The sequence below is a fragment of the Trematomus bernacchii genome, unplaced genomic scaffold, assembly GCF_902827165.1.
Source record: "Trematomus bernacchii unplaced genomic scaffold, fTreBer1.1, whole genome shotgun sequence".
Lineage (NCBI taxonomy): Eukaryota > Metazoa > Chordata > Actinopteri > Perciformes > Nototheniidae > Trematomus > Trematomus bernacchii.
This window is the reverse complement of record NW_022987648.1, coordinates 14,161,379-14,183,691: the sequence shown is the minus strand read 5'-3', so window position 1 is coordinate 14,183,691 and position 22,313 is coordinate 14,161,379. Positions and strand designations below refer to the sequence as shown.

Genomic DNA, 22,313 nt, shown 5'->3' with positions numbered 1-22,313 from the left:
GGTAAACAATTTGAGTAAAGTTACCGAGCTCTCATATGTCAATCAATCTCTTCGGACATCACGTCACCAAAGAAGAGGAAGTCCCCCTCGCTTTGAATGTGAACGTCGTCACAATTTCCAATTTGTGACCACGTTTTTTTTACAAAAAAAAAAGTGGAAAACTTTGCAGTAGGTTTTAATCTTGAGCAAATCTGATGTCGGGCAGAGCAAATTAAAGTTAATACGGACAATGTTACTTTAGCTTAAATAAACAACAGCATTTCAAGCAGCAACTCAGAAAAAAAGGATTTACCTCATTATGTTACCTCAGTGGATCTATGCACCCATGCAGTAACTGGAATGCTTATAAGGAAAAGGGAGAATTTGGTCACTGTTAGCAGAAAAAAGAAAATGCTATATTTTGAATATAGGGCACCCCCCCCTCCCAAAAAAAGAGGGATGAATGCCCCAATTAGAATCAGAATCAGTTTTATTACCACACATACGGGGAATTTGCTTTGGTATGTGGTGCATGCTAAGACACACAAATATGTAGCAAAACTAAATAAAATGAAATTAGGACTGTTATGTCAGCTAAAGGAAACTATTTTAAGACTATTGTAACAAACTAACAATATTTACAAATGACAAATACTATATACTATATTTAAAGTGGAGAGCTGATCTGATTTAAAAGATTGGCAATGTCAACAAAGTGAGCCAAACTACATGTCAACGTGAAAAATATTATTAAGTCCTTGTCGGGTCTCTTCAGCAACTTTAATGATTTCATGAAGGTGTCAAGAATAAAGTATGAGCCCATATTTTCAAAGATTTTCCTCTGCAATTTTCTAATTCTTATTATTAACCCTATTGTATATATATAGGCATTATCAGAGGTTATCACTCAGCCTTAGGTGTGGATCAGAAGGGGCCGACTACATAGGTGTAGTTAGACATCCTTTGCCTGTTAAGCCCTAGAGCCCCCTGTACAGGGGGCAGTGGGGTGTTTTTTCACGAAACTGTGTCTCAGGGCTTCTTAATATTTAAAAACCTATTAATGTGTCATACCCATTTAACGGGAAGAAACTCGGCTAACTGACAATACGAACCATTTTTACCGGAACAAAACACAAATCTCACAAGAAGCGTCTAAATGAGCCCTGAGCGAAAAAATGCTAACACACTTACCACAGAACTCAAGGTAAAAATACCCTTATTACTTATCGTAACTGCAAAAACAAGATATCAAATTAAAGCTGAGATTCCACAGATTCTATAGGTATTAGTATCATCACTGAGCGATCAGAACTCGTGACAGGGGAAGCAAACACAGACGTCACAACACGTGAATTACGGAACATTCACGGGAAATCGTCTCAAATTAGCTGTTATTCTGATCAATAGTCGTGTTCAATGGCATTAAAATGATAAAAACGCTGCTGAAGGTTAATCCATAGGTTAATCCAATGTGTCTGTGTCACTTTGAAAGGATTACTGATAATCCATCATTGCATTTTTATGTAAAAAACGGAGATTTCATATTATTTTTATTTTTATAAATCTCTCTAAAGAGGTCAAATGTCACTTGTTTTGCATCAATCTTGATACAGGGTACTTATTATATGTTATACTTTGGATTCCTAAAGCTTTTAGGCTACTAACCCATCATTCAAGGGTGGTTGTCACTATAAGTAATGGGTTTTTTTTAGGCGGAGGTAAGAATTTACACTTTTTTACTATGTTCCATCTGAATTTACTCTGACACAGAAAGATCTATATTGATTCTGACACTTCTACATCCAACTCACAGATGTAACCTTGCTTTGAGAAAAAAGATTATTAATTTAACCCTTTTAGAAGTGAAGTTATAGTCATTTGTTCTGGGCATGTCATTTTCGAGCCTGAAACCTGAAAAACAGGCTCAGGGCTTAACTGTACTAAAAAATACCAATAACTCTGCAATGATCCACCCAGACATGCTATTGTGCAAGCATCTCCAGACCTCTGCTCTCCTCCTTGTACAGCTGCACCTCACGTCACCCGTCAGTCAAACATAGTCTACTGGTGAAATGGTTATGTAAATGTCGTCTGAATAGCTATGGTAACTTATTTTTGTTTTTTTCATTATCTGAGCCAGTGGTAGCATGTAGATGTTAAAGAGAAGAGGCCCCAGGATGGAGCCTTGAGGAACCCCAAATGTCATATTTGTCAACTCAGATGTGTGGTTACCTATAAAAAACTAAGCTTTTCCAGTCATAAGACCGTAGGATTCAAACAAATTTAGAACTGTTGCCGAAAGTCCAACCCAGTTTTCCAGTTGGTCTAGTAATATGTTGTGGTCAACAGTTTCAAATGCAGCACTAAGATCTAATAATACTAACACTGAGTTTCTGCCACTGTCTGTGTGTAAGTGGATGTCATCGAATACCTTAACAAGAGCAATCCCTGTGCTGTGGTGCGGTCGAAAGCCTGACTGGAACACATCCAAACAGTTATTTAAATGCAAGAAATGACTGAGCAGTTGAAAAACAACTTTTTCAATGATTTTACCTAGAAATGGAAGGTTTGATAGGGCCACAAACAGTTAATTACTGAAGATTACTAGATTATTCATTTTTAAGTGTGGTTTTATGACTGCAGTTTTCAGGGCCTGTGGAAATACACCTGAGTGAAGAGACTTGTATGTTATATGTAGTGCTGTAGATCTGAGGATATGCAATGAAAAACATTTTTGAAAAAGCTTGTTGGTATAATATCAAGGCAGCGAGAGGAGGATTTCAGATGTTGTATAATATCCACTAGGTCTTTATCGTTAATCAGATGGAATAGTGTCATGGTGTTTGCATTGATTTTAAGTGGACACAGGGACAACACATTTGCTGTACATGATACAGAGACACTGACTGCTTGTCTGATTTTATGAATTTTATTCGTGAAGAAGGAGGCAAATTCATTGCAGGCCGTGGTGAATGGAAGTTCAGAGGTTACTGACACGGGGGGGTTTGTTAGTCTGTCGAAGGTAGCACGGTAGTTGTTATATCTCTCACAGGCTCCGCCCTCTAGTGGACTCTATGGGTGCTACCCTCTATGCAAGCATTCACCTACTGAGATTTCTATTGACGTAGCCGGCCTTGGGGCGGGCCTACCTGAATGCGTGCGCATCTCACCGTATAAAAGGAGGCCTCGCCTCCTGACTATCATCCCTTTCTCTTCAGCGAGCGGGCAACAACTGAAGCAGAGATAAGACGTTTGAAAGAAGAAGAAAGAGTTATCATACCTCCAGGGAGTCGCTACTGCTAGAGACCCGGGCCTGTCCTTCGTGCCCTGGCTTAAATAGTGGGTGCCGATCCCCCACCACCTCTGCTTCGAGTGCACTTCCAAACAAAGTGGATGGACAGGACGCTGAAACGGGGCTATTCACTCCAGTTTTGCAGCATCCCACCTCCATTTATGGGCATAAGAGAGGTACATCTGTCATCCCAGGAGGAGATGGGTTTCCTCTCAGCAGAGATTCAGGCTCTGGTGCAGAAACAGGCTGTGTCTGTTGTGCACCCTCAGCACAGAGAAAAGGGTCTTTATTCCATGTACTTCCTGGTTCTCAAGAAGACAGGGGAATTCAGACCTATTCTAGATCTCCGCGGCCTGAATCGCCACATTTCCGGCAGGAAATTCCGCATGTTAACTATGAAACACTTACTAGGGCTTGTGCAGCCAGGCGATTGGTTCACCACCATCGACCTGAAAGACGCGTACTTTCATGTAGAAATTGCTCCAGAGCACAGAAAGTATCTGCGTTTTTGCCTTCCAGGGGATAGCCTACGAGTACAACAGGCTGCCGTTCGGCTATTCCCTATCCCCACGCACATTCAGCAAATGTGTGGCCACAGCGCTTCAACCGCTGCGCGCCCACGGCATGAGAGTTTTCTTTTACCTAGACGACCTCATAGTCATGGCTGGGTCCCGGGAACAGGCAATGTTTTGCACAGCACAATTGATCACACACCTAACCAAATTAGGCTTTGCAATCAATTGGAAAAAGAGCACCCCCATACCTCACCAACAGGCGTTGTATTTTGGAGTGGTGCTCGATGCAGACGCGATACGCGCCACCCTGTCAGAGAGCAAACGTGCGTCCCTTCTCCGGGCGGTGCACAGGCTGCGACAGGGGGCGACAATGACAGCTTTAACTGTCATGCAGACTCTGGGTCTCATGGCGGCTGCTCACATTGTGGTCCCGCTGGGGTTACTACATATGCGCCGCCTGCAGAGGTGGTTCTCCAGCCTGCGTTTGGATCCCAAGAGGCACAAACGGCGGCTGGTGACCATCCCCCCCTCAGTGGAGGGCAACCTCCGGTTTTGGGGGTCCCCGGATCACCTCCGGAAGGGGTCTCCACTGGGACGGGTGACCTCCTACATCACAGTGTTCACGGACGGATCCAGAACAGGATGGGGAGGGACCTGCCTGAAGAGGGCTATAGGTGGGCACTGGTCTCTAACAGAGTCTCGACACAGCAACCTCCTAGAGCTACGGGCGGGTAGTGTTAGTCCTCCAGCATTTCATGCCCCTAATTCAAGGGAGACATGTAATGGTCAGGAGCGACAACAGCACCACTGTGGCTTATATCAACAGGCAGGGCGGAGTCCGCTCCGCCGCCTTGTTGACCACAGCGGAGAAACTGTGGTTATGGGCTTCAGAGGTGGTGTTATCTCTGAGAGCCCTCCACATCCCGGGACTGGAGAACAGAGGGGCCGACCTCATGTCGAGGGGTGGCCCCCTGCCAGGCGAGTGGGTGCTTCACCCAGAGGTGGTGAAGCAGATCTGGGCCCAGTTCGGGAGAGCGGAAGTGGACCTGTTCGCCAGCCGGCGCAACAGCCACTGTGCCCTGTGGTTCTCCATGGCCCTGAGCGATGACCCGCCCTTGGGGGTGGATGCGTTTGCACACGAGCCATGGCCAAGGAAGCTGCTATACGCCTTTCCACCGCTGCGTCTCATTCTCCCTCTCCTGGGCAGAGTGAGGCGAGAACGTCTGTCAGTCATCCTAGTGGCTCCGGACCGGTTCGGGGCGCCGTGGTACTCAGAGATGACACAGATGAAGGTGGGCCACTCTCGGCCAACCTCTCCAGGCTTGGCTCCTGAGAGGGACAGGCTGAGACAGGGTGGATTGTCTGACAGTGTTATTCAGTCTATCCAGGCAGCTAGAGCTGGATCCACCACAGCCTGTTACAGGCCAAAGTGGCTAGGATTCCAGCGATGGTGTGAGGAGCGGAGAATAGAGCCCCTATCTTGTGAGTTAGGCTCTATTTTATCCTTCTTACAGTTATTGGTGGACAGAGGGCTTGCGCATTCCACAGTGAAAGTGTATGCAGCAGCCATCTCGTCCTGCCATGAGGGATTTGGCGGCAGGTCAGCCTTTAGTCAACCACTGATGTCGCGGTTTTTACAGGGGGTCAGCAGTGTGCGAAAAAGCACACGTCCCACCGTCCGGGACGTGTTATTTACAATGTCGGACAAGTAGATCTTTCAATTGACTTGTCCGGCGGACAAGTGACGTTTTTAGCCCTCATTTATTGACAAATTATTGATAAACTCAGTTTACAAAAGGCAGAACTCATTCGCAAATTGTCCGTGTCCGCCATTGTTCGTTTAGAAATGTTAGTTTCGGTTCTGCTTGTCGATTCCTGCATCTCGCCGCTTTCTGTACTGTTAGACGGGGCGGGGCGGGGCGGTGCGGGACGTGTATCACAGTGGCAGGGTTGGGAAGCAAAATTCGGTTCCGAGTAGGAACAAATAACAATTGTCCGGTACCGGGATTAATAAGAGTTGTGAGGACAGGAGGCGAGGCCGAGGCCGAGCCCCGCGGACCGCAGCTCTCTCTCTCTGCTCCGGATCATCTGATCGCTGCACGGTGCAGTTCAGCGTCTCTCTCTCTCCCTCTCTCTTTCTACACACAGCGGACCCGCTGCCCGTTTAACAGCCTAATCTTTGTCAAACTTTCTTATGTTCTTTCTTTAACACGTAATGAAGGTTATTAAGCGTTTTAGCTCCTACATTGTTAATATTGACGCCATTTCCTTTATGAAATAAAGCAGCCTCCCTGTCTGTGTCCTCGCGCTGTCCTCACATCCCCCGACCCCCAGACTCGGAGGAGCACAGGGATGTCAGTATTGTTTATGAAGCAGGGTATAGAAAGTACATTATTGAAATGAAAATACTATTTATTTACAAACAGTGAGCAGCTGGGCAGCTGCAGCATGTGTATTGCAGGACATGTGTAAGCATGCAAGCGTCTTTGAGTTGTAGAAAAGCGCTAGGCCTATAGGCTATAAATATAATGTATTATTATTATTATTATTATTAGGCCTATGTGTTGGACATGTGTGGTTGGACTCTGTCTCACAGGCAGGTTGCAGTGTAACATCAGAGGAGACTGGGCCAATTGTACATTCTCAAACTGCACCACATAGAACTAACTAAACAATGCAGAGATTATTTTTATATAATTGTATTCAATAACCGTAAGAAATTAAACAGTATGAAGTGATTTGTAAATAGGAATACAGGTTTGACTTAATGTTTTCATAAATATGTTTTTCTCCCAGTTTGTCATGGGACTTATTTTTACCCTCTCAAAGAACCGGAATCAAGAACCGAAAATAACCGGAATCGAAAAGCAGAACCGGAATCGTTAAAATCCAAACGATACCCAACCCTATGTGTGATGCAGTAAAATCTTACCGCTCACTTACGTTAGCGGTGTCGTAAAAAACGTGGGAAAATGTAAAATACGTTGGCGAAGAAGAAGATTCCAGTGGCCCCAATCTTTGTCCATTCTGGACAAGTGAAAAATGTATTCGGACAAGTAAATTGCCAAACTCACTTGTCCATGGACAAGTACTCTCTAAAAACTTTTTCTCACACTGGTCAGGAGACTGCGCCCAGTAGTGCACGCCTCCACCCCGCAGTGGGACCTGCCCCTGGTGCTCGAGGCTCTGGTCTCAGAACCATTTGAGCCTCTGGAGCTCTCCTCCCTAAAAGCACTGTCGTGGAAGACAGCTTTGCTTCTTGCCTTAACATCAGCCAAAAGAGTGTCCGAGTTAACCGCTCTGTCGGTGCACCCGAGCTGTTTACTGATTCGGGGTGACCGGAGCGGCGCAACACTCAGACCGAACCCCTCCTTTGTGCCCAAAAGCCTAAGGAGTGTGTTCAGGTCGAGGGCTATTCAGTTAGGGGGTTTTAGTCTTCCTGCTTCCTGAAGCTAAACTGCACCTCCCCTGCCCGGTGCGTGCGCTAGCATGTTATGTGGAGCGCACGGCTGCCCTTAGACGCACCGAACAGCTGTTCGTGTGCTTCGGGGGCGGGGTGATCGGGAAAGCTCTGTCCAAGAAACGCCTGGCAGGCTGGCTCTGCGAGTGCATTGCACATGCCTACGGACAGGCGGGGAGAGCCTGCCCCACGGGGATTTGTGCGCACTCCACACGGGCTGTAGCTGTGTCAACAGCCTTATTCAACGGTGTGAGCGTGGAGGATATATGCACAGCGGCATCTTGGTCGACGCCAGGCCCCTTCATAAGGTTTTATCTCTTGGACATGTCTGGCTCTTTCTGTGCTTGCTAGGGCAACACAGGACTGGTGAGGAGGGGGGGGCTCCCCGGACGTAATGCGCCTTCGCCTTTTCCCGGGCCCTCTGGGGGGTCCCGGGATGGGCGAGGTGCGCGCTGGCCCATTACGGGGCGGAGGGGCTACCCCCCTCCTACCGAAAGGCAGGAGCCCTCCACACTTTAGTCCACACACATTCTGCACGGGGTCAGTGTTTGAGTGTGAGGCATGGGCACTTGCACTCTCCCTGTGATCCTTAGGGACTCAGAGAGGTAGGTGCACAGTGAGCCCATACAGGGCTGGGGATTCTCCCCATCTGCCTATGGGCGGAGGGGGGGGGGGGGGGGCCCCAGCACTGTTTTTTGAGCACACTTTCTGCGAGGTAAGCGCAGCAGAGTGTGCTCTGTCAGCCGCAGCCCAGACTTCTCCACGGTCACAACCGGGTTAAAGGAGAATGTGGGGCAGCAGCTGTTGACCAGAAAAGCCGGTCAGGGGCAGTAGGGTGGAATGCTATTGTTGGACGACAGTGCGCGTATACATCAGGGCTCCACCCACTGTACCCATAGAGTCCAGTAGAGGGCGGAGCCTGTGAGAGATATAACGCCGGGTTACGTATTGTAACCCTTGTTATATTAACACAGGCGGAGCCCTCTACTCAGGGCACTGTCTGCATTCAGGTAGGCCCGCCCCAAGGCCGGCTACGTCTATAGAAATCTCAGTAGGTGAATGCTTGTATAGAGGGTAGTACCCATAGAGTCCAGTAGAGGCCTCCGCCTGTGTTAATATAACAAGGGTTACAATACGTAACCCGGCGTTTTTGTCAATGATGTCAGATAAGAAAGACTGTCGTGCATTTTTCAATTCCTAATTATAAAAGCCAAGTAAACCTAGAGATTTATTTTTCGCCACTTTCGTTCAGCTGTTTGACACTTTTTTCTGTTCTCACGGTCATGGTCTTTCTCAATGGAGATATTTTCTTCCAGGACACCTCCTTTACCTTAGTGGGAGCAATGGCATTTATAACATTTAAAATGTTTTAGTTAAAATTATCTACCAGCTCATTTACTGAGATGTTAGTGAGGGCAAGTGTGGAAGAATAATTCTGAATAAACATTTCCCTTGTGTTTTCAGTTAAATACCATTTTGTGGTTACAACTTGTTGTTGTGTTTAATAAGACTATGGACTACGACTTTTGAGTTGAACGTATATTGAACCAGCTGCCATGGCTTCACAACAACAACTAACTGTATCCGGTTCACACATCCCCCAAACTCCCGGTGCCATCTTAAAGGCACAGTCACACCTGATGTGACGCATACACATACCCCCCCCCACAAGGAACCCAATTAACTTTTAATTATCTACTCTAGATCAGTGTTTCTCAAACTTGTTCATACCAAGGACCACTTAACCAATAAAAAAACGTATTTCCAATATGAAATGTTATACTCACGGACCACTAGGGGGCGCTCACGGACCACCAGTGGTCCGCGGACCACACTTTGAGAAGCACTGCTCTAGATGAACTGGGTAGACTGCCAGTCACCAGCATAGCCATGTGGATTATTCTGCCACGCAACAGACTATGCTCTGAAGTCCTCCGTCGCCCGGTAGTGAAGCAGGGTGCAGAGCAGCGCGGCTAAGAACGGAAGACCATCTGCCAGGTGTGCTCTGACCCCGTTCTTTAGGATTTGGTTGAACCTTTCCACCCCCCCCATTTGCTTGCGGGTGGTAGAAAGCCGAGACAAACTGTGGGCCGTTATCTGTAGTGATGCTGTTAGGACTGCCCCACCGAGCAAACAGAGAGGAGAGAAAGTATGTGACCACCCGAGCCGTTACGGACCCCGTGGCGACCACCTCTGGCCATTTCGAATGGAGGTCGTAGGCCACCAGGAGGAAGCGTTGGTGGTGCGGGACGCCATGGAGCTCCCCACAGATGTCCATCTGGATGTGCTCCCAAGGCGCGCCCGTCAACTGCAAGGGCTGCAAGGGCTGCAGGGGCAATGGGGGCGATGGGGGTTGCGGGCCAGTTTTGCCACTGACCAGGCAAGCCGTGCACTCCTTCACCATTGTCTCTATATCTCGAACCCCAAAAACTTGATGGCTGGAACGGCGAAGGTGCACTTTTCCCCATTCAGCGTGAGGTTGTGACTGACTCCAGCACCCTCGCCAGGCGTTCGTCATGAACGGCCGGTGTTGCACCATGAACCACTATGTCGTCCAGGAAGATGACCGGCCCTGAGGCCGAAGGGCATGCGGGTATAGTGAAACACTCCGACATGCGTCACGAAAGCTGTAAGGCTGCGGCTGTCAGGGTGCAGCAGAACCTGCAGGTAGCCTTGACGAAGGTCTAGTTTTGTGAACACGGAAGAGCCGTAGAATTGTGCGGCTAGCTCCTCCACTGTGGGCAGCGGATACCTGTCAGGTGTCACGGCCTTGTTCCCCGGCCTGAGATCGCAGGCCCCCTGACTTTTTCTTCACCACCACCAGGTTTGAAATCCACGGGGAAGCATCAATGTGCTCGATGATGCCCGCGTCCAAGAGTTTTTGCAGCTCGGCAGTGACGTAGTCGCGCAGGGCGAGAGGCAGGCGGCGTATGGGCTGAATCACCGGATGTACCTCAGGCTTGAGGAGGGACTGGTGGTCAAAGGCGGTGAGGCAGCCCAAACCACTGAACAGAGCAGGCCAGTGCTGTTGCCACGGCGAGCCAACAGACAAGATGGCGGCCCCAGAATTGTCCACAAGGGTGGAACCCAGCTCACAAAACAAATCAAAACCCATGAGGTTGGTCCCTGGCGAGACACTTGAAAGGTGAATGCAGGGAGAGCCTTAGTCCCTTAACGCACAGCAAAGGTGATCGTGCCCGCCATTCCTATTTTAGAGTGTCCATACCCGTACAGATCCTCGGCGTTGGCGGTGAGTGTTCGAAGCGGAAAGAGCCGCCGGACCTTGGAAACATTCAGGAGCGACTTGGAGGCCCCCGTATCCAGCAGCAGCGGGAGGCAGACCCCATCCAGCTCCACCATGCAGCACTTTAGCGGTCGGGAGGTGGCGGCCACTGAGTGGATGTTCGTTGGCGCGGGCAGCCCAGGCGTACATGGAGGTGGGCTGTCGGTTGCGGGAACAGAGCGACAGACCCGTGCGAAATGGTTCTGCCTGCCACAGCGTTGACACTTCTGTCCCTTGGCAGGGAAGTTTGGAGCTCGACTCTGGTGCGATGATGAGCCACAATTACCACAGGCCCGGCGTGCTGCCGTACCCTGGCGTGCTGCAAAGTTCACATCCAAGTTGTCCTCAGGGAAAACCTCCCCGGGAGGCTCCATGGGTAGCGCCACCGTTTGAGTTAGTAGCATGGGTCTGGGGGGAAAATAACTGGAGGAGGGAGCTAGCTGTGATGCTAAGGCTGCTGCTGACTTGAGCTGGAAAGCTATATCCACTGCTCTTGCTAAAGTTAGCTCGTCTGTCATCATTAGCAACTTTTCTCTGAGCTTCGGGCTATTAGTGTGCTCAGCCAGCTGATCCCGTATGAGTTCATCTTCCAGCTCCCCAAATTCACAGAGGCTGGCTAGTCCCCTCAGATCAGCCACCTAATGGTCGACAGACTCACCCGCCTGTTGCCGAAGTTGCCGAAAAACAATGCGCCGGAGCTTAACATTTTGTGGAGCAGCAAAGTGTCAGAACAAATGACCATATCTTCCCTTCTAAAAGGGTTAAATTAATAATCTTTTTTCTCAAAGTAATGATAAACCTGATGTAGAAAAGTCAGAATCAATATAGATGTTTTTTATTTTAAAGAAAATTCAGATTTTACATAGTAAAAAACTGTAAATTATAGTGTCCGTCCAAAAATTCTTTTTTACTTATAGTGAAAACCACCCTTGGATGATGGGTTAGTAGACTAAAAGCTTTGGAATCCAAAGCACAACATATAATAAGTACCCTGTATCAAGATTGATGCAAAACAAGTGACATTTGACCTTTTTAGAGAGATTTAGCAAAAAGAAACCACTTCTGGGGTCATTTGGGTGGATTTTCCATATCTATGGCTTCCCTTGCTCGATTTCGATGGTTGACACCTCTTTCTGACCGTTAGAGCCAATAGAATCGAAGGGGGAGTCCCCCACACACACACGTTGTAAAGAGAAAAGGTGGGGCCTTTGCGCATGTAATTTTCCATCAGAGTGAACCTATCTCTAGCTTTGACATCTGGAAACGGAAAAGCAGTTTTAATGCTTATGGATTATCAGAAATCATTTCAAAGGGACACAGACACATTGGATTAACCTATGGATTAACTTCAGCAGCGTTGTTATCGTTTTAATGCCATTGAAGACCACTTTGGAGAGACTACAGAGCCAAGGTAAAAATGTTAGCATTTTTAGCTACCTAGCGTCAACTGTTTTGATGTCCGTTTTTGCTTATAACGTCGCAAATACGTATAATTCAGTGTTAATGTCGGTGTCAATCGATTCTGTGTCACCTCACGATGTGAAACGATGTGTTGGATGCAGTGACGTGCGGTGAGTCAGATTTACAAATATTATATTTTGACCTTAATCAAAATTTTCAAAAGCTTTTTTAGTCTGATGCTTCGATTCATTTTAAACAGACCGTTCAACAAAAGGATACCCAAAATCTAAATATTGGATTGTTCTTTCTTAGTAAGATCCCATTTTCATTACAGATGTGGTCTTACCTTGACTTGAAGATGAAGTCCATGCTATACTTCTGGACAACAATCTCTATTACTTTTTTGTAAAAGTCCTCCTTATCTTCCTGTAGTTTCAAAAGTCTAGTTTGTTGTTTGCGTCTACCGTCTCTGCATAGAATTACAGTATTAACAAGAACCTGTGGGCTCACGTGCGCCCCCTTCAGTGCGGCAGAGGTTATGGCTGCCTCCCCTGGTGCTTTTTTCATTGCCATTGTATGATGAGATCAGCGAGCCTAAATATCATATATACGTGAAATAAGTTATTTAGAGACTATGGATGGCGAGGATAAATGTAATAAAGGGATCTACAAACATTACATTGGTGACCTACAGTGAGATGGTAACAGGCATGCGCTTAGGGCCCGCTTTCATGCCAGTTTCTGTGGGGTGACGCATTCTGAGGTGAGGCAGATCTCATCTGTGCCTCACCTTACCCCACAGTAACTGGCTTGAGCGCACTCACAAAATAAGAGCCCGCGCTAAATTAATGCCCGCGCTCCAGCAAGTTACTGTGGGCTTACGAGAGGCAGAGCACGTCCCTGCCTCACTTCTCATCGCTCCCGTAGCGGAGCTCGGCAAATTTGCTGATTTTGACTATAAAAAACGATTGGAATCATACATAAATCACACTTACAACACAGATCAGTGGAGACATTTTATTATTATTACTATTTAGTTTTTCTTTAGTTGTTTTTCCGTTACATTGGAGTATGACAGGGGAGGCTCTGCACGTCGTTGGATGTGGTGAAAAGATAAATAATAAGGTTTTGTGAGTGATTTTCGGTGCAGTAAGGTGTTAGCATTTTTCGCTCGTTGCTAATTCAGAGGCTCAGTGTTAGCATTGTGGGTTTTCTTTTGAAAAAAAAAAAAAAATGATCAGTTAGATGAGTTTCTTCCTGTTACATGGATATAAAACATTCATAGTTTTATTAAATGAACATGCCCTCAGACACCGTTTCCTGCAAGATGTTGCGGCAGTGCCCCGGTACCGGGGTCTCTCGGGCTTAACAGGTTAAAGTTCACAATTTTGTTATAATAAAAAATATATATATATATATATATATTTGTTTTATAAATAAAATAAAACGTGTTTATTGGGGGAGGGCAAGAATGTCAAATGGGAGGGCCTGGCCCTCCCACGGCGCCGGGTCTGTCTACATGGATGTTAAAATCACCAACAATGACTAGACGGTCAAAGTCAATACACACTATACAGCAGTTCAGTAAAGTCATCAAAACTAATTGCACAGTATTTGGGTGGTCTATAGATATTTAGGAACATAGCTCAAGAGGAGCATTTCAGCTGAAGGGCCACATATTCAAAAGAAGCAACGTTTCCATAAGATGTCTTCCTGCATTGAAGGGAATCATTGAACAAAATAGCAACTGAATCCCCTGTCTTATGCATTCTTTCCTGACTCATAAAACTTAAGTTGGGACGGGTTGATTCAATAAGAACCGCTGCACTGTTATTTTGGTCTATCCAAGTTTCAGTTCAAACTTGATGTGAATTCTGTAAATGTTTTATATTGTTTTATATATTTCATATATAATGTATTCTTTGTCTAAATGACATTATCTGTTTATCCCGGCCTGTGACATTACTACTGCCATCAGCTTTTCAGATAAAACCTCGGCCTGCACAGTAAGGCTACTTACTGCTGTCTAAAGTATATTATTCATTTACCTCCTATGTTGATTTAACACACCAACAATAGTCATGTTTGTTGTTTACGTACATTATTAAATCAATGTTCTTCCTGTAATATCATTGGAGTTTGTAATGGCACCCTTAACTTCTGAACCATGTGTGGCCTGTTACTAGAAATAGGGTGTTTTCTAATTTTGAAACTCTCTGAAAGTCATAACATTCAGTTATTAATATCATTCTATTTTATTTCTGCATTGCTGCAAACTATTTTTTCAATCACAATGTATAATATTAACCTTGAAATGATTTAATTCAATCCAACAGGGGTTTGGTTGGCTATAAAAAGTGCAATGGCGACTTGTTTTTTTGTTTTGATACAAGGACTACACCGACACATCTCAGTTTGAAGTCACATGGTATCAATGTCATTGCAGGCTAATGCCATGGGAGAAAATGAACAACACGGTATGTAAGGCAATGATTGGACACAGAACAGAAAGCACCTTTGTATCTCCCATCATTAAGGTCGTGCAAATGCAATTTCTGATGTTTGCAGTGTGGAACAAAAGGGGCACAAAAGAGTGTAACTAATGCATCAGCACTTCAAATGGTCTGGCTTGTTTGAAGCGAATATATCTGCACTTTTCTTCTGAATCGTTATGGTTTATTGCACTTATTGTAAGTCACTTTGGATAAAGCGTTAGCTTACTGAAATGTTATCTAATGTTAAAATGTAATCTAAAATAACAATAGAAATTAAGATTTGATGATGAATAATGTTTCAGTAGTTACTATGTTTACTCTGTCAGGGCTAAGTGGGACGACAAACTACAGACTTTTTCTTTTTGCTCTCACTTTGCTGTGTTACTTTGTGATTTGGCTGGTAAATTTGACCATTATAGTGACCATCATTGTGCACATAAAGCTTCACGAGCCCATGTATATCTTCCTGTGTAATCTGTGTATAAATGGACTTTATGGGACAGCAGGCTTTTACCCAAAGTTCCTGATTGATCTTCTGTCTAAAACTCATGTTATTTCATATGCTGGATGTCTTCTGCAGGGTTTTGTGTTGCACTCTTCAGCTGCTGCAGATTTCTCTTTTCTCGTGCTAATGGCCTACGACAGGTATGTGGCTATATGTCGACCTCTGGTGTACCACTCTTTCATGACTAAAGAGAAAGTTGGTGTGTTTGTGTTTTTTGCTTGGTTAATACCCATTTGTTTGGTGTTCATGAGCACAATAACAACATCAAGAACAAGTTTATGTGGCTCACAAATACCGAGAATCTACTGTGTTAACTGGTTGATAGGTAAACTAGCTTGCTCTGCCTCCATTGCAAACATTGTTATTCCAACTTTTAATTATACATTTTATTTCGGTCATTTTATGTTTGTTGGTTGGTCTTATATACATCTGATCAGAACATGCAAAGCCTCCAAAGAGAACTGGAGTAAATGTATGCAGACATGTGTGCCACATTTATTCTGTTTAGCAGTGGGTGTTGTATCTTTGCTTTTTGATTTGTTGTACATGCGATTTGGCTCAAAAGGACTGCCACAAAGTGCCCAGAATTTTATGGCAATGCAGTTTATCATTGTTCCTCCAATTATCAATCCTCTGATGTATGGTTTCAAATTGACACAAATAAGACAAATAATTAAAAGTGCTCTGTGTGGTAGAGGATCAGTTGTTGGATTAAAGTCGTGAGCTGTTCACAAAGGAAAGTTCAGTTTGTATATACAAATGTGTGCAGAAAAACCCAATATGTCTAACAGAAATGTTAATCTTTAGATAAAGTAAAATGTGCAGAGTATAAGGCCCAACTCAGTACTTAGAGAGTGAAAGAAAGTAGTTTAGAGGGGACAGCCTGTCTGTCTCTTAGGACTGAATGTACATTAAGTTATCTTTATCACTACAATCATATTTCAAATGTTCCTCCTAATGTATCTCACATTTACTATATTTTAGTAGTTTAGATTTCAATACATCTGTATCTTATCATAAAACGTATGATTTGTTTCACACAGGTGTGTTTCTTTTGAGTAGTTGCACAATATTGTTATTCTCAGATCAGTGTGTGGGCTCAGTGTTGCTCAAGAACATATCCATAATTTAATAGAATTTCTCCCTATTCCTCTAATCATTAATCCCATCATACATATATGGTTTTAAATTGTAGCAAATTAACAGAAATATATGTTTCTGTGTGATAAGTGTCTTAACACTAGGGCAGTAAAGCTAATACGTTTTTGAAAATGGAGTGAGTCCTCGGCACCAGCCGGTTGTCATTGAGTCGTTCCCAGAGATGTTGAGTGGGTCCTCAATAGGTTTTCTTCTTAAAAAAAACGTTAGTGTTAAACCTGTGTTTGATGCTATGTAAAAATGGTTATATCAGTGTGTGTTCAAAATGTATCTGAAAATAAATCTAATAAAACCCAAAATCTAATAACTTCATTTACAAAACTTGGTACAAATAAAATGTGATATAAGCCGAAGTCAGAAAGTATGTGAAACCTGAAACATATAAAACATGACCCTTGACTAAGACATAAGTAAAACACTCTGAAAGTATGGTGTTTACATTATACAAGAAAAATGGTGTAGCAACAGCATTCAGGCTCTCTCTCCCATGATTTTTGAGACTATGAGCACAACACACTCTCACTCCCTAAGCGTCCAGGAGCAACGCTTGGTCAGGGTCCCGTGGTGTCCAGTTGTGACGCGCCGAGGCTCCTTCAGCTTCATAAACGGACGCAAAGAGCTTTCAACTGATTGCAATGTATTCCCATCGGCGGCGGTATTTGACGCTTAGGGAAGCACGGCATTCGTTTGTGTCGGAGGCTGTTAAAGGCAATGTGAGCGTCCATTCCCATTGGATAACGGAGAATTGTACACCCGGAAGTAAGTATTCCCCTTACTGTCGATTGATTTGACAGTGATATCTCCACTACTCATCAACTCAAAAACACCAGATTACTGTATCCTTGTTAATTAAACGACGGTTTTAGTGTGTGTACAATGCTTTTGTCACGTTTTCCCCTTCAATTCTGAGAAACAAGTCGTTTTCTATGAGTTTTGGATGGCCGAAGACATGACATTACCCACAATCCTCTGTAGCAACCATAGACTGTATAAAACAATTAAATAATACATTATTCCGAGTGTGCTTGCTTTTCTCTTTGAAAGTCATCACATAACGGCATTGTAATACACGTTTCGGCTGCATTAAATATGACATATCTGCCGTAGTTAACTCTATGACAAGACTTCTAGACAAACAGGAACTGCCGCCAAAACTGAAAACTTGACGTGGATCTTAAATATATAACCAATTAAACAACATCTTACATTTCTTTTCACACAATACGTCTCCTTGCAGTATCAACACTAATTCGGCTGACTTTTATATTTGATCCAATTGGTAGATAGGCTGTATTTACGCCATAACGGTGCACAGCTGATAGAAAGGGACACCTACTGGTTAAAGCACGTTATTGCATTTTATAATTTTATTATTAGATATCAATAGGAGGATGTGCAAAACAGACAAACTAATAAGGCTTTATTTAAACATTAAAGAATACTTAAGGTTAAGGTCTTCTTTTGAATAAGAAAAAAGCTTTGGGGGTATAGAAGATGAATATGGAGGGATGAAATCCTCTTTGATGGTCACACATGCAGAGCACACAGCACACACAGTGAAATTTGTATCTTGTGGTGCCGAGAGACGGGAGTCGGAGGCGGGGTATCAAATGAACAAGCTAGACTTTTATTTTGCATCTGAACTTCATGTCAACAACAACATGCACGAGGAGAAGAATACCGGCGGAAACAGAAAGTCCGCCTCACTCAAATGTCCGTGCGGAACAATACCCCAACCCCTAGATCTGTGGGTGGATAATGTCAATCACCACAATCTACATATAAATATTAAGCCTGACAACTACTTAACGTCTAATATATTGCTTTCCTGCAATGTTAACTATGTTTAAGCACTTATTTTAACTGATATTATACATATGTATTATACTCTTATAAGATGTATGTAGATAGTATATGTGCAGAATATGACAATGTAATGGTAGAGGTACACGCATATTGATAGATGTCTTGTAATGCACTGTTGAGGAACCTGCGACCCAAGTTTTTCATTCATTGCATAACTACACCGTAGTTGTGTATAATATGATATGTCAATAAACCTTAGAAAATCTTGAAATCTTGAATGGGATGTGCAAAATAGTCATTATATACAGTCTTTAATTACCTATTAGTAGAGAATAACGACGAGTAAAGAATATATTTTATAGGGATCCTATTCATATCTAATAATAAAATTATAAAATGCAACAACATGCTTTAACCAGTAGGTGTCCCTTTCTATCAGCTGTGCACCGTTATGGCGTAAATACAGCCTATCTACCAATTGGATCAAATATAAAAGTCAGCCGAATTAGTGTTGATACTGCAAGGAGACGTATTGTGTGAAAAGAAATGTAAGATGTTGTTTAATTGCTTATATATTTAAGATCCACGTCAAGTTTTCAGTTTTGGCGGCAGTTCCTGTTTGACTAGAAGTCTTGTCATCAGGGCTCTATACATAGAGTTAACTACGGCAGATATGTCATATTTAATGCAGCCGAAACATGTATTACAATGCCGTTATGTGATGACTTTCAAAGAGAAAAGCAAGCACACTCGGAATAATGTATTATTTAATTGTTGTATACAGTCTATGGTTGCTACAGAGGATTGTGGGTAATGTAATGTCTTCGGCCCATCCAAAACTCATAGAAAACGACTTGTTTCTCAGAATTGAAGGGGAAAACGTGACAAAAGCATTGTACACACACTAAAACCTATCAATGTCGTTTAATTAACAAGGATAATCTGGTGTTTTTGAAGAGAAAAGCAAGCACACTCGGAATAATGTATTATTTAATTTTTTTATACAGTCTATGGTTGCTACAGAGGATTGTGGGTAATGTAATGTCTTCGGCCATCCAAAACTCATAGAAAACGACTTGAAAACGTGACAAAAGCATTGTACACACACTAAAACCATCGTTTAATTAACAAGGATACAGTAATCTGGTGTTTTTGAGTTGATGAGTAGTGGAGATATCACTGTCAAATCAATCGACAGTAAGGGGAATACTTACTTCCGGGTGTACAATTCTCCGTTATCCAATGGGAATGGACGCTCACATTGCCTTTAACAGCCTCCGACACAAACGAATGCCATGCTTCCCTAAGCGTCAAATACCGCCACCGATGGGAATACATTGCAATCAGTTGAAAGCTCTTTGCGTCCGTTTATGAAGCTGAAGGAGCCTTGGCGCGTCACAACTGGACGCCACGGGACCCTGACCAAGCATCGCTCCTGGATGCTTAGGGAGTGAGAGTGTGTTGATGAGCATGGTAGGGGCCACACACAGGCTCCGATGAGCTCCAGGGAGGTGACGGAGGAAAACTCCTGGTCTGCAGGATGGACAGAGTTTAACTTTAAGGGGGCTTTATGTGTACAGGAATTAACGATCCACTTCAGTAGGTGGCTTTAACTTCAGGTTCTTTCCCTAAAAAAATGACTTTCTCTTTACAGTCATATAGTCAATGTGTGCCACCAGCTTCAGGTAACAGGCTGAGGGATTGAAGTAAAAAAAAAAAGAGAATTACAGTAGGTCTAATTTAGTTGTATTACATACTTTCTTTTAATAACCGTATTATTTTTTCACACAACCTTCTGAATTTGCATTGATGACGAGTTCAGTGTGTCCTGTCAGCCTTTATCTACAGGATGCATAACTATTAACATATCTATATGTACATATCATATAATCTGTTAGGGTCATAAGTTCTTCTGTAGAGGGGAACTAACATGCAAGAAGTTCAAAGAAACAAAATATAGTAAATAATTTGAGTAAAGTTACCGAGCTCTCATATGTCAATCAACCATCTGTAGCTGCTGTGGGGACTTTGCAGTAGGTTTTAATCTTGAGCAAATCTGTTGCAGGGCAGAGCTAAGCTAAAGTTAATATAGACAATGTTACTTTAGCTTACATAAACAACAACATTAAGATTTGATGATGAATAATGTTTCAGTAGTTACTATGTTTACTCTGTCAGGGCTAAGTGGGACGACAAACTACAGAGTTGTTCTTTTCACTCTCACTTTGCTGTGTTACTTTGTGATTTGGCTGGTAAATTTGACCATTATTGTGACCATCATCGTGCACAAAAAGCTTCACGAGCCCATGTATATCTTCCTGTGTAATCTGTGTATAAATGGACTTTATGGGACAGCAGGCTTTTACCCAAAGTTCCTGATTGATCTTCTGTCTACCACTCATGTTATTTCATATGCTCAGTGGCGACTGGTCATTAGGGGCAGGTGGGGCACAGCCCCACCTAGTGTCAGCAGAAAGTATTACAAATAATGATTACAAAAATGCAAAAAAATAAATAAAAAAATATATAAAATATATTTTAAGATCATGTTTAATCATCTGATTCGTCTGTACATTGCTGTTTTAGTCTGTGTTCTTCTAATTAGTGTGTCTACAGTCACAGTGTGTGCCTATTGAGCTGTTTAGAGCCATGTGGGACAAAACCTGATTATGCCCCTTCCTCTCGCTGTGAAGTCAACGGTGACTGTAAAAACTTCACTGCGCATGCTCAGAGTATTTTGTAATGAAATGTGTGTGGCAAAAAAATAATGACCAGAGGGGCATGGAGCTACCATCCCCACCATACGTCATCTCAAATCATTCAGAGCTGATTGGCTGTAAGTACGTGTGCCGCGAAAAGTGTGCTGTGTGAAGAGGAGACGAGAGAGCTGCAGTGGCGCGTCCTAAAACCAGGAAGTAAGCACAAAAAAGCAATGAGATTTCTCCAGAGGATTTTAGAAAATAGCTCGAAATAAGATCTGTGGGAAACGTACCTGTTAGATAAATGTTTTGATTAGCCGGATAACATCCACATGTCTACCCTACTTATATAATTTTTTTATCATAAATCTATGGATTAGATTTATGATAGACTTTTGAAACTACAAGAACATAAGGAGGAAGGACTTTTACAAAAAAGTAATAGAAATGTTTGTCCAGAAGGATAGGCAAATGGACTTCATCTTCAAGTCAAGGTAAGACCGCCATTTTATTGAAAATGGGATCTTACTAAGAGAGAACAATTCAATATTTAAATGATAAAATGACATTTTTTGGGTATCCTTTTGTTGAACTGTCTGTTTAAAATTAATCGAAGCATCAGACAAAAAAAGCTTTTGAAAATAATATTATATTTTGGTTTAGGTCAAAATATAATATTTGTAAACCTGAAGAGTCAGTGCCAGTGCCTCACCAGCCATGAACCTCACTGCACGTCACTGCAGAAGCTTATATATAGACATCTACGTTTTTTGTGCCCCACCACTTTTGTACATATAAAAACGCCACTGCATATGCTGGATGTCTTCTGCAGGGTTTTGTGTTGCACTCTTCAGCTGCTGCAGATTTCTCTTTTCTAGTGCTAATGGCCTACGACAGGTATGTGGCTATATGTCGACCTCTGGTGTACCATTCTTTCATGACTAAACAGAAAGTTGGTGTGTTTGTGTTTTTTGCCTGGCTTGTTCCTTTTTACATGTTGTTCATGAGCACAATAACAACATCAACATCAAGGATATGTGGCTCACAAATACCAAAAATCTACTGTGTTAATTTTTTAGTTGCTAATCTAGCTTGATCTGCCTCCATTGCAAACATTGTTATTCCAGCTTTGAATTATACATTTTATTTCTGTCATTTCATGTTAGTTGGTTGGTCTTATATACATCTGATCAGAACATGCAAAGCCTCCAAAGAGAACTGGAGTAAATTTATGCAGACATGTGTACCACATTTATTCTGTTTAGCAGTGGGTGTTGTATCTTTGCTTTTTGATTTGTTGTACATGCGATTTGGCTCAAAAGGACTGCCATAAAGTGCCCAGAATTGTATGGCAATGCAATTTATCATTGTTCCTCCAATTATCAATCCTCTGATATATGGTTTCAAATTGACACAAATAAGACAAATAATTAAAAGTGCAAAATATAGTAAACAATTTGAGTAAAGTTACCGAGCTCTCATATGTCAATCAATCTCTTCGGACATCACGTCACCAAAGAAGAGGAAGTCCCCCTCGCTTTGAATGTGAACGTCGTCACAATTTCCCATGCAAGTCACAGTTAGGTTAGTTGTTATTAATTGAATAGTTACTGCAAAAGGGGCAATTAGTCCATCTGAAGCTGCTCTGGGGACATGAAAACAAAAAAAGTGGCAAACTTTGCAGTAGGTTTTAATCTTGAGCAAATCTGATGTCGGGCAG

The 22,313-nt window shown here is 43.2% G+C and overlaps 1 protein-coding gene and 1 pseudogene across 1 annotated transcript; both read left to right on the top strand.

The window, feature by feature from the left end:
* Positions 1-14,708: 14,708 nt before the first annotated feature.
* Positions 14,709-15,653, top strand: LOC117485894 (olfactory receptor 49-like). Its single transcript, XM_034134595.1, has one exon. It carries the CDS (start codon positions 14,709-14,711, stop codon positions 15,651-15,653), a length of 945 nt encoding a protein of 314 aa, XP_033990486.1.
* A 4,403-nt stretch (positions 15,654-20,056) lies between these two features.
* On the top strand, positions 20,057-22,058 carry LOC117485893 (annotated as a pseudogene).
* Positions 22,059-22,313: the final 255 nt, after the last annotated feature.

Coding starts and splice junctions, on each gene's coding strand:
- LOC117485894 (XM_034134595.1), top strand. CDS start 14,709: ATGATGAATAATGTTTCAGTAGTTACTATGTTTACTCTGTCAGGGCTA.